Source organism: Esox lucius, chromosome 11 (assembly GCF_011004845.1).
Source record: "Esox lucius isolate fEsoLuc1 chromosome 11, fEsoLuc1.pri, whole genome shotgun sequence".
In the NCBI taxonomy this organism is placed as follows: Eukaryota; Metazoa; Chordata; class Actinopteri; order Esociformes; family Esocidae; genus Esox; species Esox lucius.
The window spans coordinates 2,775,291-2,793,609 of NC_047579.1; the positions used below are offsets into that span (position 1 = coordinate 2,775,291).

Sequence of the window (18,319 nt, forward strand, 5' to 3'; positions counted from 1 at the left end):
AAGCAGGTGACGTCGACCGCTGGGGCCCGCCCGCTGCAGGGGGAGGTGAACCAGCAGAGGTCGCAGTTGTCACAGTACCCCCCCCCTGACGCGCGGCCCCAGCCGCGCGACGACACCGGCCTCGGGGCCGACCCGGGGGGCGCGGAGCAGGGCGGTCCGGCCGACGCTGATGGAAGTCGCGGACAAGGACGGGAGCCAGGACGTCCTTCACCGGAACCCAGCTCCGCTCCTCCGGGCCGTACCCCTCCCACTCCACGAGGTACTGGAGGCCCCCCGCCCGGCGCCTCGAGTCGATGATGGAGCGGACAGAGTACGCCGGGGCCCCCTCGATGTCCAGAGGGGGAGGGGGCACCTCCCGCACCTCACACCCCTGGAGGGGACCATCCACCACCGGCCTGAGGAGAGACACATGAAACGAGGGGTTAATACGGTAGTCGGGGGGAAGGCGTAACCGATATGTTACCTCGTTGACTCTCCTCAGGACTATAAAAGGCCCCACAAACCGCGGGGCCAGCTTCCGGCAGGGCAGGCGGAGGGGCAGGTCCCTGGACGAGAGCCAGACCCGGTCGCCCGGCCGATACACCGGGGCCTCCCCGCGGTGGCGGTCTGCATAGGTCTTTTGACGGCGGACAGCGAGCCGGAGGCGGGATTGTACTGCCTCCCATGTGCCCGCTGCCCGCCGGAACCAGTCGTCCACCGCAGGGGTACCGGTCTGGCTCGGCGTCCACGGCGCCAGGACCGGCTGGTAGCCCAGGACGCACTGGAACGGCGTCACGCCCGTGGAGGAGTGGTGCAGAGAATTCAGTGCGTATTCTGCCCACGGCAGAAACTCTGCCCACTCCCCCGGCCGGTCCTGGCAGTAGGACCGGAGGAACCTACCCACTTCTTGATTGACCCGTTCCACCTGCCCGTTGGACTGGGGATGGTAGCCCGAGGTCAGGCTGACCGAGATCCCCAGGTGCTGCATAAATGCCTTCCACACCCTAGACGTGAATTGGGGACCCCGGTCAGACACGATGTCCTCGGGCACCCCATAGTGCCGGAAGACGTGTGTGAACAGGGCCTCCGCGGTCTGTAGGGCAGTAGGAAGGCCGGGCAGAGGCAAGAGGCGGCAGGACTTCGAGAACCGATCCACAACGACCAGGATGGTGGTATGGCCCTGGGAAGGGGGGAGATCCGTCAAGAAATCAACAGAAATGTGGGACCATGGCCGTTGTGGAATGGGCAAGGGGTGCAACTTGCCCACAGGTAGGTGCCGGGGTGCCTTACTCTGGGCACACACCGAGCAGGAAGAGACGTATACCCTCACGTCCTTGGCTAAAGTGGGCCACCAGTACTTACCGGCCAGGGCGCGCACTGTTGGCCCGATGCCAGGATGACCGGAGGAGGGAGATGTATGCGCCCAGTAGATGAGGCGGTCGCGGACAGACGCCGGCACATACGTACGGCCCTCAGGGCATGTGGGCGGAGAGGGCTCGTCGCGCTGCGCTCCGGCGATGTCCGCGTCCAGTTCCCATACCACCGGTGCCACGATGCATGACTCCGGGAGCACGGGAGCATCATCCACTGGCCTCTCCCCCGTGTCATGCTGGCGGGACAGCGCGTCAGCCCCGACGTTCTTACTCCCCGGCCTGTAGGTGAGAGTAAACACAAACCGGGTGAAGAACATAGCCCACCTTGCCTGGCGAGGGGTCAGCCTCCTCGCTGCCCGCATGTACTCCAGGTTCCGGTGGTCAGTCCAGACGAGGAAAGGGTGTTTAGCCCCCTCTAACCAGTGCCTCCACGCCGACAGAGCTCGAACCACGGCCAGCAGCTCACGATCACCAATGTCGTAGTTCCGCTCCGCCGCACTGAGCTTCTGGGAGAAGAAGGCACAGGGACGGAGCGTGTTACGACACCCCGTCCGTTGGGAGAGGATGGCACCGAGCCCACAATCGGACGCGTCCACCTCCACGATGAACTGGAGCGACGGGTCGGGATGGGCCAGGACCGGAGCGGTGGTGAAACGGTGTTTCAGTTCCACAAACGCCCGCTCCGCGTCCACGGTCCACCGCAACCGGGTCGCCCCCCCCTTCAGAAGGGAGGTGATCGGAGCTGCGACCTGGCTAAAGCCCCGGATAAACCTCCTATAGTAATTAGAGAAGCCTAAGAAACGTTGCACGTCCTTAACCGTGGTTGGGGTCGGCCAATTACGCACGGCGTCAATGTGAGGCTCCTCCATAGCCACACCTGTGCTGGAAAAGCGATATCCCAGGAAGGACACAGACGACTGGAAAAACAGACACTTCTCGGCTTTCACGTACAGGTCATGCTCCAGCAGTCGAGCCAGCACTCTGCGCACTAACGAGACATGTTTGGCGCGGGTGGCAGTGAATATCAAGATGTCATCAATATACACTACCACTCCTTCGCACAACAAGTCCCGGAATACGTCGTTGACGAATGACTGGAAGACTGAAGGAGCATTCATCAACCCGTACGGCATCACTAAATACTCGTAATGGCCAGACGTGGTACTAAAAGCGGTTTTCCACTCGTCTCCTTCCCGGATACGCACCAGGTTATAGGCACTCCTGAGGTCTAATTTAGTGAAAAAGCGGGCCCCGTGCATCCTCTCCACCTCCGCAGAGATCAAAGGGAGAGGGTAGCGGAACGGAATGGTGATCTTGTTCAGCGCCCGGTAATCGATGCACGGGCGCAAACCACCGTCCTTCTTTTTCACAAAAAAGAAACTCGAGGAGACCTGTGACTTGGAGGGCCTGATGTAGCCCTGTTCCAACGCTTCCGTAACGTAGGCGTTCATAGTCTCCGTTTCGGTGCGGGACAGTGGATACACGTGACCCTTCGGGAGTGCGGCTCCATCAACGAGGTCTATCGCACAATCCCCCAGCCGGTGTGGTGGCAACACAGCAGCCTTGGCTTTGGAGAAAACCGTAGCCAAGTCCCTGTATTCGGGGGGAATGGGCACGGCGGGCGCACTGTCTGGACTTTCCACCGAGGTCGAGCCAACGGAAACACCCAAACACCTACCCTGGCACTTCCGCGACCACCCCGACAGACGTCGACTAGACCAGGAGATGAAGGGGTCGTGTAGGGACAACCAGGGGAAACCTAAAACGACTGGGAACGTGGGTGAGTCGATGATGTGAAATGAAATGGTTTCGCTGTGTCGGCTGTCGGTAATCAGGAGGAGGGGAACAGTGCAACTCGTGACCAGACCTGACCCTAGTGGCCGGCTGTCTAAAGCTCTCACGGGCAGGGGGGTGGCGAGGACCTGGAGGGGTATGCGTGACCGCAGGGCAAAAGACCTATCCATGAAATTCCCAGCTGCGCCTGAGTCTACCAGCGCCTTACACCGGGAAATCAGCGGAAAGCCGGGGAACCTAACAGGAACAGTGCACATAGAGAGGGAAGAGGTTAGTGGCGAATGTGCATGTGCTACCTGGGGTGACGCGGAAGTGCCATGCCTGTCGCCTCTCGACTCAGGGAGGGAGGTGCGGTGTGGTGCAGTAGTACGGCCTCGTCGCCCCTTGGAGGCACTCCGCACCTGCCCTCCCCGACGTCTGCCCGGCAGTGCAGCCGTCCCCAATTCCATGGGGACGGCGGTGTCAGGTTGGCAGGGTGGAACGGACGGGCCTCTTCCGGGACGTCCTCGGGCAGCCAGCAGGTTGTCGAGACGGATGGACATGTCAACCAGCTGATCGAAGGAGAGGGACACGTCTCGACAAGCCAGCTCCCTCCGGACGTCCTCGCGAAGGCTGCAACGGTAATGGTCGATTTGAGCCCGTTCGTTCCACCCTGATCCCGCTGCCAGGGTCCGGAACTCCAGTGCGAACTCCTGCGCCGACCTCGTCCCCTGCCGTAGGTGGAACAGCCGTTCACCCGCCTCTCTTCCTTCGTGTGGATGGTCGAACACGGCTCGGAAGCGGCGGGTGAACTCGGCGTAGCTGCCCTGGGTGGGCTGCTCGGTGTTCCAGACGGCGGTGGCCCACTCCAGGGCTTTTCCGGACAGGCAGGAGACGAGCGAGGTGATCTTCTGTGCCTCGGTCGGCGCAGGGTGCATCGCCTGGAGCGCGATGTCCAGCTGTAGAAGGAATCCCTGGCAGCGGTCCGCCGCCCCGTCGAAATCCCTGGGTAAGGGGAGATGCAGTGCCCCCATGCTCGGCGGCACGGCAGGGGCAGGCGGAGAAACGGCCGGTGCTGCGGGGGTCTGCTGGCTCAGCTCTAGGCGCTGCACCGCTTTTAAGACATTGTCCATTGCAGCGCCTAGGCTGGCCAGCATCGTTGAATGTACCTGGACCGCCTCCGCAACACCGACCTCGCCTGTGGCTCCCGTGGGCTCCATATCCTTGCTGTTGTATATTTGGTGTGTAATTCTGTCACGGCTTCGGGGGTTGAGAGGAGCAAGGAGGAACCGGAGAAGGCGTGATGGAATGAAGGTTTAATGTTTCTCAGCGAGAGAAATCAGTACAGGTATAACAAAGCGTTGAACAGCTCTTCCATTTAGTAGAGACAATTACACACAAAGACAGGGGGAGCAGAGGGAACATATATACCGGGGGAAACAGCGATGATGAGGAACAGGTGCACAAACGAGACACAGGTGAAATGTATGATGAAGACGGTGGCGTCAGAAAGCAGGTGACGTCGACCGCTGGGGCCCGCCCGCTGCAGGGGGAGGTGAACCAGCAGAGGTCGCAGTTGTCACAGTTATGTAGAATATACTGATGCGATTTAAGATTAGTTTCTCATTACATTACCTTAGATAATGTAATGTAGAATATAGTGATGCCATTTGAGATTATTATCTTATTAAACTTTAAAACATTACAAAAAAATCTATGTTTGGTAATTTGTGGCTCTTAGACAATGTCATGTACAGTGAGGGAAAAAATTATTTGATCCCCTGCTGATTTTGTACATTTGCCCACTGACAAAGAAATAATCAGGCTATAATTTTAATGGTAGGTTTATTTTTGCAGTGAGAGACAGAATAACAGCAACAAAAATCCAGAAAAACGCATATACATTGATTTGCATTTTAATGAGTGAAATCGGAGTAAAAGGTAGATCAGGCAGAAGCAGGTCTGTATACAAAAATCTAAAAACTGTAGTTAATCCGAAAAGGGCTTAGTTATGATGAAGCGAACAAACAATCAATACCTCACAGTCAGAAGGCTGGGAGTGGAAGAACTAAATACTGGGAGAAAACAATGGAAACAGGTGATTGACACAGGTGATCAGTATTCAGGAAGATCCGGGTGGTGCTGGTGGAAGGCCAGCTTGAGAGCAGGGTCAAGGACGTTCCCTGCAGGGACCCAGGAACGGTCCTCAGGCCCATAACCCTCCCAATCAATCAAGTACTGTAGCTGCCCACCCTGGCAACGGTAGTCCAAGATGGCCAGGATGGAATATACCAGCTCCACACCTACATCCAGCAGAGGGGGAGCGGACTGAGGAGTGACTGGAGAATGGAACGGACTGTAGTGGACCTGTTTCAGAAGGAAGACATGGAAGGAGGACGAAATCCGGTACTGGCGGGGCAACTGTAGATGATAGGTGACTGGATTGTTCCGATGGGTGATCTTGAAAGGGCCGATATATTGGTGGCAGAGCTTTTTACAGGGGAGACAGAGACGGATGTCCCGGGTTGATAGCCAAAAGCACTGACCATGATGATAGAGAGGAGTGGGCCTCCGGCATCGATCAGCTTGGTCTTTTTGGGCCCGTGCGGCTCGCTCAAGGTGCTGATTTCCCACACCCGCTCACTGCTGGGTTCCATCTCCCAATGGAATAGTGGTGGTTGTTATCCAAGGATGCCCTGGAAGGGCATGAGCTGGAGGGAAGAGTGTACGAGTGAGTTCTGGGCATATTCCCCCCATGGGAGGAAACTGGTCCAGTCACTTGGCTGTTCATCACACTGCTGACGGAGGTATTTACTGATCTCCTGGTTGAGCCTCTCCGTTTGCCTGTTGGGGGTGGTACCTAGAAGACAGGCTGACTGAGACCCCCAGCCGAGCAGAGAAGGCCTTCCACACCCTGGAGATTAATTGGGGGCCCCGATCAGACACTATATCCTCAGGGATCCCAAAGTGATGGAAGATGCACTCAGCTAGCTCCATGGTGGTGGGCAGATGAGGCAAGGGAATAAGTCGGCACATCTTGGAGAACCGGTTGATGACGACAACCAAGAAGCCAACCAAGAAGCATGAGTTTACCCGCAGTCAGTTGGAGTGGGATTTTTGTTTGTGCGCAGACCGGACAGGACAACACATAGTCAAGGACGTCATCTGAGAGGGAGGACCACCAGTACCGCAGAGAGAGAAGCTCATTGGTGCGAGTGATGCCTGGGTGCCCGGACCCAAGGGAAGTGTGACACCATTGGAGTAACTGGGGTTGAACTGCGGCAGGAACATATGTCTTAACTGGTGGGGTTTCAAGTGGAGCAGGCTCAGTCCGGAGGGCTTCTTGGTTGGTATCCTGGAGTATCCAGCGAATGGGTCCGATTATGCAGGACGGAGGGAGGATGGGTTTTGGGTTGGTGTTGCTGGTTGGATGATTGAATTGGCATGACAAGGCATCAGCCTTGAGGTTTTTTCCACCGGGAATGTAAAATGGAACCGGTTGAAAAACAAGGACCAACGTGCCTGACGGGCGTTTAGGTGCTTGGCACTCCGGAGGTATTCTAAGTTACAATGGTCGGTTGGGACCAGGAAGGTGTGCTTTTCCCCCTTGGAGCCAGGGCCGCCACTCCTCTCCAATGCCAGTTTCATGGCTAGTAGCTCCCTATTGCCCACGTCGTAATTCCGTTCAGCCGGAGTGAGTTTCTTAGAAAAGAAGGCGCAGGGATGGAGCTTGGGTGGAGTGCTTGACCGCTGGGAAAGAACGGTCCCCACCTGTGAGGTATCTACCTCAAAGACGAAAGGGAGAGAAGGATCAGGTTGACACAGGATGGGGATTGATGTGAAGAGTTTCTTGAGGTTTTCGAATGCTGATAGAGCTGAGTCTGACCAGCATAGCGTCCTTGTCTTTTGGCTGTTGAGTGCGATGTGTGGGGCTGCAGTGGAGCTGTAGTTCCGGTTGAATCGCCGGCAGAAATTTGCCAAGCCAAGAAAACGTAGATCATTTACAGTCTTAGGCCGAGGCCAGTGAAGCACCACTGTTACCTTGTCAGCATCCATGCCCAGGGGTCAGAACAAAGCCCAGGAAGTTGACGGTGGTGGCATGAAAGGCACTTCTCTGCCTTAATGTAGAGATGGTGCTCTTGTAATTGCTGTAGCACCTGTCGTACATGGGAGATGTGTTCATCGAAGGAGCGAGAATAGATCAGGATGTCGTCGATGTAGACAATGAGGAACCTATCGATCATGTCGCAGAAGATCTCATTCATGAACGACTGGAAGACGGCTGGGGTGTTCGTGAGCCCATAAGGCATCACTAGATATTTGTAATGCCCTCTGTGGGTGATGAAAGCGGTCTTCCGTTCATCTCCCTCAAGAGTGTGGACAAGGATGTAGGCACTCCTCAGGTCGTGATGTGGTTTATGCCTCTGTAATCGATGCAGGGGCGGAGACCACCAACTTTCTTCCCCACAAAGAAAAAGCTATACCCTGCAGGAGAGGTTGACGAATGTGTGGAACCCGACTGGAGAGCCTCATCAATGTAGTTGTTCATAGCCTCTGACTCAGGCAAGGAGAGAGGATATATGCGCCTCTTCGGAGTTGACGCACCAGGGAAATGGTTGATTGCGCAGTCCCAGGGCCGATGGGGAGGCAGAGTGGATGCTTTCTCCCTACTAAAGACAGACAGGTAGTTGTGGTATTCAGGCAGGTTGAGGCAATTAGCGGAACAGGCAGGACCCCAGGTAAGCAGCTCCCCATTCTTTCAGGAGATGAGTGGATTGTGTAGGCAGAGCAAGGGGCGGCCTAGCACCAGTGGATCCCGAGGAGATGTTATGATGAGGAGTCTGATTATTTCAAAATGAACAGCCCTGACTTGAAGAAGGGGGTTGGCTGTTTAGTATGTCACTAACCCTGAGCCCAGGGGCTGACCATCAAAGGAGTTAATCCGGAGAGGAGGGTTGACAGGGGTTAGTATGACGCCTAGTTGGTCCGCTAGCTGGGAATCAATTAAATTGCCTACAGCCCCTGAATCCACCAGACCCTCAACAGAAAGTGTGACACCCGTAATGGACAGAATAATCCCCTCTGGGTTATATTTGCAAGGGTGGTCACCCCCACCAGGGTAGTAGGCTCATCTCAATGTGGAGGTCGACGGGGACAACGGCTGACAAGGTGAGTGGAGTCCCCGCAATAAAGGCACAGGGCCTCCTGGATGTGTCTTTGTTTCTCAGTGGTAGTCAGTGGGGCACAGCTGAGCTGGTTGGGTTCAGGACTGACCGAGGGAGCAGGTGGAATAGTGGGTCGAGGTTTGCCGTGGGACTTGGAGCTGCCGCTCCTGTTATGATTCCGTATGAGGTTGTCAATGGAGATTGACATACGAATAAACTGGTTAAGATCTATAGTATCCCCTCTGTAGTTCAGTTTGAAGGGCTCGGTTCAGGCCCCTGCGGTAGACGGCGAGTAGAGCCGGTTCCCTCCATCCGCTTCCAGTGTCCAGAGTGCGAAAGTCGAGTGCATACTCTGAAGCTGGGCAAGAACATTGAGTAAAGTCCCAGAGAAGGTCCCCCACCGGTCTAGCGGACACCGAGTGGTCAAACACCTCCTTGAAGAGGGATGTGAACTGGGTTGCCAAGGTTTCATTTCAGGGGTGTTAGCTGACCAGAGCGAGGCAGCCCAGTCCAGGTCTTTGCCGGTGAGTAGTGAAATTATGAAATCCACCTTATCCTTGTCGGAATGGAAATGGGCAGGATGTTGGTCAAAATAGAGGCTGCACTGCATAAGGAAGTCCTTACAGTGTCCTGGGGCTCCATCATATTTCGAGGGCATGGACACCGAAGGAAGGGAGTGAGAAGGAGAAGTGACAACAGTTGGATGAAGAGGTGGTGCCTGCTGGTGCAAGTGATGACAGATTTCCTCAACCGTTCCTCTTGCTGCTTAAGGCGCACATGGAGGTCCGCTGGATCCATCTTTACTGCTGAGGTATTCTATAACAATACCAGACGGAGGCAGGTGTTGTGGCTCCAGTTGCGGTGTACGCCGCTTTATTTGAAAACGGGTCCAGCCGAAGCGTGGTCAGAAGTACAGGCTGGGGTCATACACAGGAAGGCACAGATACACACTGAGGCAGAAGAGGGCTTGGCAGGTCTCCATGTCACAGGCAGGACAGAAGGTCAAAACACAGTAGTCCAACAGACAGGCAAACGTACAGATAGGGACTAGACTGGGAATCAGAGTAAAAGGTAGATTGGGCAGAAGCAGGTCTGTATACAAAAATCAAAAAACTGTAGCTAACCTGAAAATGGCTTAGTAATGATGCAGCGAACAAACAATCAACACCTCACAGTCGGAAGGCTGGGAGTGGAAGAACTAAATACTGAGAGAAACAGGTAATTGACACAGGTGATCAGTATTCAGGTGATTGTGATGCGGGAAGAGTGATGCGTTCAGGTGGAAGGGAAGGTTGAGGTCTAGGAGGTGCTGGTTCAGGGCACAGACTTTACAGATTGAGCTCAGATCCATTCTGTGTCCTTTGATCAACATTGTGAATACCAAATACTCAGTGGCTCATAAGTAAGCTTTAACACAGCAAAACAAGGATTATGATGCAGTAATAATGTGTTGATGTGCTGTTTATTTGACATAATTATTATGCATGAATCATGATGATCATTATAATCCTGAGGAAAGATTATACAGAATTATTAGTCTTCATGAGTCTTTATGAGTATGCTTATACTGCATTATGACCATATGATAATGCATGAGTATATGTATAATTGATGTATGCATCCTTATGTATGCCTCTATTTCCCTATATACCTAACTCATCTGCTGCTCATTCTAACTCCTAGTTTGTTATTCCAGTTCATCACTATAGGATGCACTGGCCCATGGAGCTGCTTCCATTGCCCCTCTATGCTGAGCTGGGGGCCCATCCTCTAAGTGGTCTCCTTTGGACCTTGCTACTCCTCTTCCTATGGTACTGTTACAGGGTGGGCTCTGACCCTCCAGCACCAGGACGAGCCCACCCGGGGAAGCACAAGTCTAGTTCCAGGTGTTCTGTGACCCGCGCCAGTAGCTGTGCCAGAGCAGAGTGTGGTGCCACATCAAAGGTGGACACCAGCGATCGTGGGACTCCCTGCATTAGCATGGAGACAGGGGAGGAGGAAGAGCAGGGGCGAGGTTACCTGACCCCTGTGTTGAGTAATGCCTTGTTTCCAGCACAGGCCACAGCTAGTGGCAGGAAGTTGTATGCAGCACTTCAGGAGTATGCCAAGCGCTACAGCTGGGCTGGTATGGGACGCATTCATAAAGGACTCCGTGATCAGGTAAGATTAAAATAATTAATTCATGAAACCCCAACTGATTCTTTAAGAATATGAAATGCATCATGAATGCAGTACAGCTGTCTATTCCCAAGAGTGGTTCTTAGACTTTTTCATCCTGGTACCTAAATGAGAAATTCTATGATTTCCTGGGACCCATACTCAAACATGCACTTTTTTGGGGGTCCTAAACCAGATAAATTTTTGTGGTCCCCCAATTGACATTTGATGTCTGAGAGTTTTAAAGTTCCTGCATTTCTACAAATTTTACAATGGGGTGTAAAAGAAAACTTTTCAGTATAAGTTTTCCGTAATTCTACACGTTTTGCGACAATGCAGGGAGAAAGTTTGGCAGTTTATTTTCTGTGATTCTTTAGGACATTACTCCCCCTACACTGTTAAAGCTAGGTTACAACTGTAAAACATATGGTCTGGATTAAGATAGATTTTTTATATATTTTATCATTTTAAATTGTATTAAACATTTAAAACTTCATTGATTTTAATGGGATTACTTCAGAATTCTAAAATGTCCATTGTTTACACTAACATTCTAATGTTTATTTTTAAAAGTCCCAGCAAACCGCCTACTTTTATACCTTTCCGAACTACTTAGAGAAAAATGGAAAGGTTTGTGAGCGTCCTAACATTGTCAACTATTGTAGTCAAGAAACAACGTTAATAAGATTTCACAGAGCTTTTTCAAATATCTGCAGTTTGGACCACTGCAAATGAGATAGAGCATATCTTTGTCTACTTCACAGCTTTTTAAATGTGAAACAATTACATAAACTGCTTTAACCAAACTCAAGATAGAACCACAGTAAAACATAGCAACATGTCCCAACACTAGCGGCCTGATTAAACAACATAACACCACAATATAGCCTACTAGAAAACATGTGATTCCCAGACTTCACATTCTCTGCTTCACCCACACTTTCTTCCTATAGTAACTAACAATACTGTCAGCCAGCAAAAAATTTAGTTACCTGCTCAAATGTGTCTACCATACACTTGGCAAGGTAGTAAACAGATTTTTGTAGCTAGCTAGTGAAGTTAGTTCATGTTTGCGAGCTATGCTCAGACTAAGGTTGGTTTAGATACCAATACCAAAAATTACCATAGCAACTCCTGAAAATTTGTAAGACTTGCTGATTTACCATCGAAACCTGCATTTTGTTGCACTTCTATATGGTTTACAAAACGCTTATTGGACTGTACAAAGGCAGTAAAGCACAATCCTGTAATCCCTCTTTCATTTTTGCCCTTTAGCTATATTCAATATATCCATCCACCAAAAAAAATCTTAACAGTTTTTGGAACCGGAGTAAACACAGAAACAGGATTTTTTGCTACTTTTCAAAAACATGGATATGTGCGTTCAAATACTTTTCATACTTAAAAACATATGATTGATCACAGTTTGCTGTACAAATGTACCAGCCACAAACTGCTTTGAAAGCTTTGAAGCAAGCCCCAGAAACTTTATTTGTAAAGTTCAAATCAAATTTTATATTATGATTTATTATATCAGCTGGCAAACTTAATTTGGTTAAGGTAGCTAGGTAATATTATGTAACGTCAGCACATTAGTAGCTATTTTGCTGTTAGCAAGCTGTGTACAGGAAAAAGTGAATTCACATCTAACGTTTCTACTTTCAGAGATAGTAAAGTTTACTCTTAGTACTCCTATTTCTGCTTATTGTCACCTGTTGTAAAATGACAACAATGCAAACGTACAAGCCTAAAATGACAGCAATGCTCTTCCACTGTCTATAAATTGCCTTGTTCTGTTTGGTCTGTGAGTGACTCATTACAAAGTACAAACCCATACAGAACACATTAGGCCTTTTTACACTGCATTGTTCTTAGCCCCAGGCTATGTTAGCTTAACTTGTGTTCACACAAGAGTTTGTTAACCCTGGTCTAAGGGTATACACTTGAACACCCTGGGCTAACAGACACATGACATGAGACTTTTTTACATTCTGTCTATGACAAGCTACAAATACGTCGTTCTCTCTTGCATGCAAATAATTATGAGGGGCCATCAGGGACATTATTCAGAATTACCTCTCACAAACACATGTGAAATGCTCTTACATACATTATTCGCTCGCACACACTACTGAAACGTTCTCACACATACAAGTGAAACGCTCTTATATATACTACTGAAATGCTCTCACACATACAAGTGAAACGCTCTTATATACACTACTGAAAAGCTCTCATACATACAAGTGAAACGTTTTTATACACACTACTGAAAAGCTCTCAAACATACAAGTGAAACGCTCTTATATACACTACTGAAAAGCTCTCACACATACAAGTGAAACGCTCTTATATTTTTACTCTTATAAGACAGGGGTACACTTTTGTGTAGTCTTGCGTAAAATGTGTCTTATATTTGCGTTTTTTGGGGCACTCTCCCTCTGCCATGGCGCTCTTGTTTCTTTACTAAACTGAATGAGTATTCAGTTCGGGACTTGAGAGAAGAGATAAAAGCCCGCCCACTCTGACAATTGATTGGTTGACTTACCGAAACAGGACAATCAGGATGCTCTCTGTATTACATGCGCTTCATGAGGCACACATTCCTTTATTTGTGGGACAAATAAAGAAATATCTTATCTTTTCCACCAAATTACATAAAGGTGCATACACATACCACATAGCTAATAATAAATATACCAGATACAGCTCATGACAAAGTGCCCTTCCAAATCAGAATACATAGGTCTAATAAACATCATACAGAAACTGTTTTAAATTTTTTTATCTGGATAGATAAAGGGTAAAAAAATACAGCTCCTTCTGTTTCAGATGTATAGGCTTTGCCTATAGGTCACAACGAAAATGTAACCAATTAAATTTCTTATTTTGACACAGCTTTTTTGACACACATTTTTAGCCTATAAGTATTAAACTAACAAGGTAATGTGTCAAAAGGCGGACCTTTTTGTTATTTTCTCAAAAGGAGGACAAATTAGTGTCAGGCTTAAGGCTGCACCTGCAGCCGGACTGTCCAGCCTAAAGCCTGAGTAACATATATGGGACCTATGGGACATATATATATATATATATACAGTGGGGCAAAAAAGTATTTAGTCAGCCACCAATTGTGCAAGTTCTCCCACTCTAAAAGATGAGAGAGGCCTGTAATTCTCGTCATATGTACACTTCAACTATGAGAAACAAAATGAGAAAAAGAAATCCAGAAAATCACATTGTAGGATTTGTAATGAATTTATTGGTAAATTCCTCAGTAAAATAAGTATTTGGTCACCAACAAAAAAGCAAGATTTCTGGCTCTCACAGACCTGTAAAAATCTGCTTCTTTAAGAGGCTCCTCGGTCCTCCACTCGTTACCTGTATTAATGGCACCTGTTTGAACTTGTTATCAGTATAAAAGACACCTGTCCACAACCTCAAACAGTCACACTCCAAACTCCACTATGGCCAAGACCAAAGAGCTGTCAAAGGACACCAAAACACTGTACAGGCACATGGGGGCCATACACACTACTGAGTCACATTATGAGTTGCAATGATGTAATTCACACAAGTTGGAACAGCCTGTGATTTCATTGTTTACTTTGATTTTCAATGTTTGAATCCAGCCCTCAATCGGTTGGTGATTTTGGTTTCCATTGATTATTGTTACGTCATTTTGCTCTCAACGAATTACACAATGTATAGTAATATGCAATGTAATATAAAGATATTGATCTTTAAGATATTTTGTTCATTGAGACCCAAATTCTTTTTTAGCAGTGTAGTTAATCTTTTGCGCACATGTATACAGGAATACCATTAATACATTTTACATAGATTCTACATATGACACAAATATGAACAAGCTGTGTAAGGTACATTGTGCGGTGGACCGGTGAATAACTGCTTCAGTGTCAGCTAAACTGTTCTGAAAGTCCTTTGCCGAGACCTGGGGGTTCTGCTGTATAGATCTGACTAGTTTTCATGCAAATCATTGTAATTTTTCTCCTTCCTTTGACTCGCACTGTTCAATTTAACAGCAATGTTCTAGAAAGTTGAAATTGATAACTGGAAGTGTTAAGTTGCAGAAAAGTGGCAAGTTTCAATTTGCACCATGTAGATGTCAGGTTAACATCTGATTACAGAAATATTAATTCATCCGGGGGTGCCTGGAACAAGTACATTTTATAATTCCAAAGTAATGATGTGTTTATGCACTTAAAATTTGTGGTGAGGAATATAAAAGTGTTATGTGTCTTGGAATTGATTGTCTGAGGTCTAAACTAATGTGAATTGTCTCCATGTCTCATCAAACTGTATTGTGTTTTCTGAATCTTGTAATATTTGTTTGTGAGGAACCCAGCATTAACTGATGGTTTAAATCAGCTAATGCTGGGTTGCAGCTAATGCAGGTTCTATCTTCATCAACAAAAATAATTAACAGAGAAGCTAAAAATGAAAAATGAAAAAGTTTCAAATATCACTTAACGGCCCCCCAGCAGCTTTTTTGCGCATTATTTCAGTACTCACTCAGAGTTCAAGAATGCGAATATGATGTCACAATACATTTCATCCACAGCTTCCCACAAACACCTCGCTGCTTATAGTTATACATCAAATGTTTGATTTCAATTATATTTGCAAACTACTGGTAGTAATCCTGTAAAAAGGTATATAGAATAATTATTGACCAACTTAAAAAATGCTGTCCTTTTTCTAAAGAACGCAGCACAAAAGATACTGACACGATCACTTGTATCAATAAAACATACGCTAACTATCATGCAGGCAATATGTGGTGTGAAAATCGATTATTTATGTAATTATTCAGATGCTCCAAAAAGTTTATGACAAACTATGATTTCAGATTTGTGCTTATTTAGTAATAGACAAATACGATCCGTGAAAAAATAGATTTTTCAAGATTACGTTGAGCTTTTTTCTCAAGAGCAATTCCTGAGGAGGTCACCAAAAGTAGTGCTGTAATACTGTTTTAGCTTGCGCCATAGGTTTGCTCACTACTGTAGCTCTGCAAATTCAGCTGGATTAAAACCCCATGTTAGCTACCCAGTGAGCAATCAATGGCGGCCCGCCAGCGTTTTGCTGCTGGCGGGTCACAGGAGGCTATAATGTCATACAGACAGCGGGCCACCAGCTTTTGACGCTTTTCTCCTGATCTCAATTTGCATAAGCTAATTAGCATCTCAGGCGGCTTTCCACCAGCAGCCCGACTGCGTTACGCTGGCGGCTAGCCGCTGAATAGAGGGTGTGCACTGTGATTTACTGTATCTGTGTCTAAGGTATAAGCTGTATCCTCTGAATTGCACAATACAACGTGGATTATGATATTGTTTTCCTACAATTTGATGAACTCCTGAAACAAACGAAGATCAAGATTTTTTTGGACATGGGACTGAAAATTATTGAACGTTAAGTCACCTACATAGCTATGGTGAGTTCTGTTCTGCGCAATTATAAATAACTAGCATTAAGTGTTGTTAGGTTTCTGAGTAAGAATGTAAAACATTGCTTTCAGGTGATAAATGTAAATGAACATATGTTTTGCAGGGTAAATGCTTACAAAACCTTAACCTTTCCTAGACACGTGAGAGACCGGACGTGTGTATCGCCAGAGGAGCGAAAATTATTCCAGCGCGGGACCCTACCACCCCAAGGACGCACATCTACACCACAACACCCTGTGGATTGCAGCCCTTTAGGTACAGTGGGGCAAAAAAGTATATAGTCAGCCACCAATTGTGCAAGTTCTCCCACTTAAAAAGATGAGAGACGCCTGTAATTTTCATCATAGGCACACTTCAACTATGAGAGACAAAATGAGAAAAATAAATCCAGAAAATCACATTGTATGATTTTCTATGAATTTATTGGTAAATTCTTTGGTAAAATACGTATTTGGTCACCTACAAACAAGCAATATTTCTGGCTCTCACAGACCTGTAACTTCTTCTTTAAGAGGCTCCTCTGTCCTCCACCCGTTATCAGTATAAAATACACCTGTCCACAACCTCAAACAGTCACACTCCAAACTCCACTATGGCCAAGACCAAGAAGCTGTCAAAGGACACCAGAAACAAAATTGTAGACCTGCACCAGGCTGGGAAGACTGAATCTGCAATAGGTAAGCAGCTTGGTGTAAAGAAATCAACTGTGAGAGCAATTATAAGAAAATGGAAGTCATACAAGACCACTGATAATCTCCCTCGATCTGGGGGGGTCAAAATGATTACAAGAACGGTGAGCAAAAATCCCAGAACCACACGGGGGGACCTAGGGAATGACCTTACAGAGAGCTGGGACCAAAGTAACAAAGGCTACCATCAGTAACACACTACGCCGCCAGGGACTCAAATCCTGCTGTGCCAGACGTGTCCCCCTGCTTAAGCCAGTACATGTCCAGGCCCGTCTGAGGTTTGCTAGAGAGCATTTGGATGATCCAGAAGAGGATTGGGAGAATGTCATATGGTCAGATGAAACCAAAATATAACTTTTTGGTAAAAACTCAACTCGTCGTGTTTGGAGGAGAAAGAATGCTGAGTTGCATCCAAAGAACACCATACCTACTGTGAAGCATGGGGGTGGAAACATCAGTTTTTCTGCAAAGGGACCAGGATGACTGATCCGTGTAAAGGAAAGAATGAATGGGGTCATGTATCGTGAGATTTTGAGTGACAACCTCCTACCATCAGCAAGGGCATTGAAGATGAAACGTGGCTGGGTCTTTCAGCATGACAATGATCCCAAACACACCACCCGGGCAACAAAGGAGTGGCTTCGTAAGAAGCATTTCAAGGTCCTGGAGTGGCCTAGCCAGTCACCAGATCCCAACCCCATAGAAAATCTTTGGAGGGAGTTGAAAGTCCATGTTGCCCAGCGACAGCCCCAAAACATCACTGCTCTAGAGAAGATCTGCAGGGAGGAATGGGCCAAAATACTAGCAACAGTGTGAAAAAACCTTGTGAAGACTTATAGAAAATTTTTGACCTCTGTCATTGCCAACAAAGGGTATATAACGAAATATTGAGATTTTCCACCATAATTTATCAATAAATTCATAAAGAATCCTACAAGGTGATTTTCTGGAGAAAAAAAATTCTCATTTTGTCTCTCATAGTTGAAGTGTACCCATGGTGAAAATTACAGGCCTCTCTCATCTTTTTAAATGAGAGAACTTGCACAGTTGGTGGCTGACTAAATACTTTTTTGCCCCACTGTATGTGAATTACATGTTAATCTCGTAATTGCTGCAATGTTTACTTGGTTTCACCATATTTACCTGTTCACCAACTTTTATGTTTATTTTTAGGATAGAGCAAGCACAGTACTCCAAGGCACCAGAGAGGTACTCCACGCCACCATGTAGAGGATTACTACATTGGTAAGTGTGGGTTCATTCACTTAACCCAGATGCTTTACTTGTTGTTAAAGCATGTTGCTTCCAATTTTATCTGTCAATTTCTATTTATTTTAAAGGGAAAGAAGGCAGTGGCTGCACATGAAGGTCAAGCTGAGGGTACAGCTGGCTCAACAATCAAGGTAAAACAAGATTATAGTTGCGCTAGCATGTTGTCTTCATGAAACATTTCATTTGTCTTGAATGTCATGCAATTCTCAAAATCATGTCAGACCATTTAAGTACAATTTTTGATTACTGTATTACAGGAGCCATAAGGAAGAATCCTTCCAACCTGGATGCCACTGACAAGGCTGTCCAGAACCAGGTCCCCAGGTACCTGGGCTACAGGACAATAGCCAAGCAGCTTGGTGAGAAGGCAACAACTGTTGGTGCAATTATTAGAAAATGGAAGAAGTTCAAGATGATGGTCAATCTCCCTCTATCTGGGGCTC

The 18,319-nt window shown here is 47.8% G+C and overlaps 1 protein-coding gene across 2 annotated transcripts in view; it reads left to right on the top strand.

Moving 5' to 3' along the window:
• asphd1 (aspartate beta-hydroxylase domain containing 1) overlaps positions 1-18,319 on the top strand; it is a 61,116-nt gene that overhangs the window by 2,501 nt on the left and 40,296 nt on the right. For both annotated transcript variants that reach the window (XM_010901004.3, XM_029123304.2), the window contains exon 2: positions 9,987-10,450. In XM_010901004.3, the coding sequence (XP_010899306.2) occupies positions 10,001-10,450 (450 nt within the window). In that variant the 5' untranslated portion in view covers positions 9,987-10,000. The remainder of the gene's footprint in view (positions 1-9,986; positions 10,451-18,319) is intronic.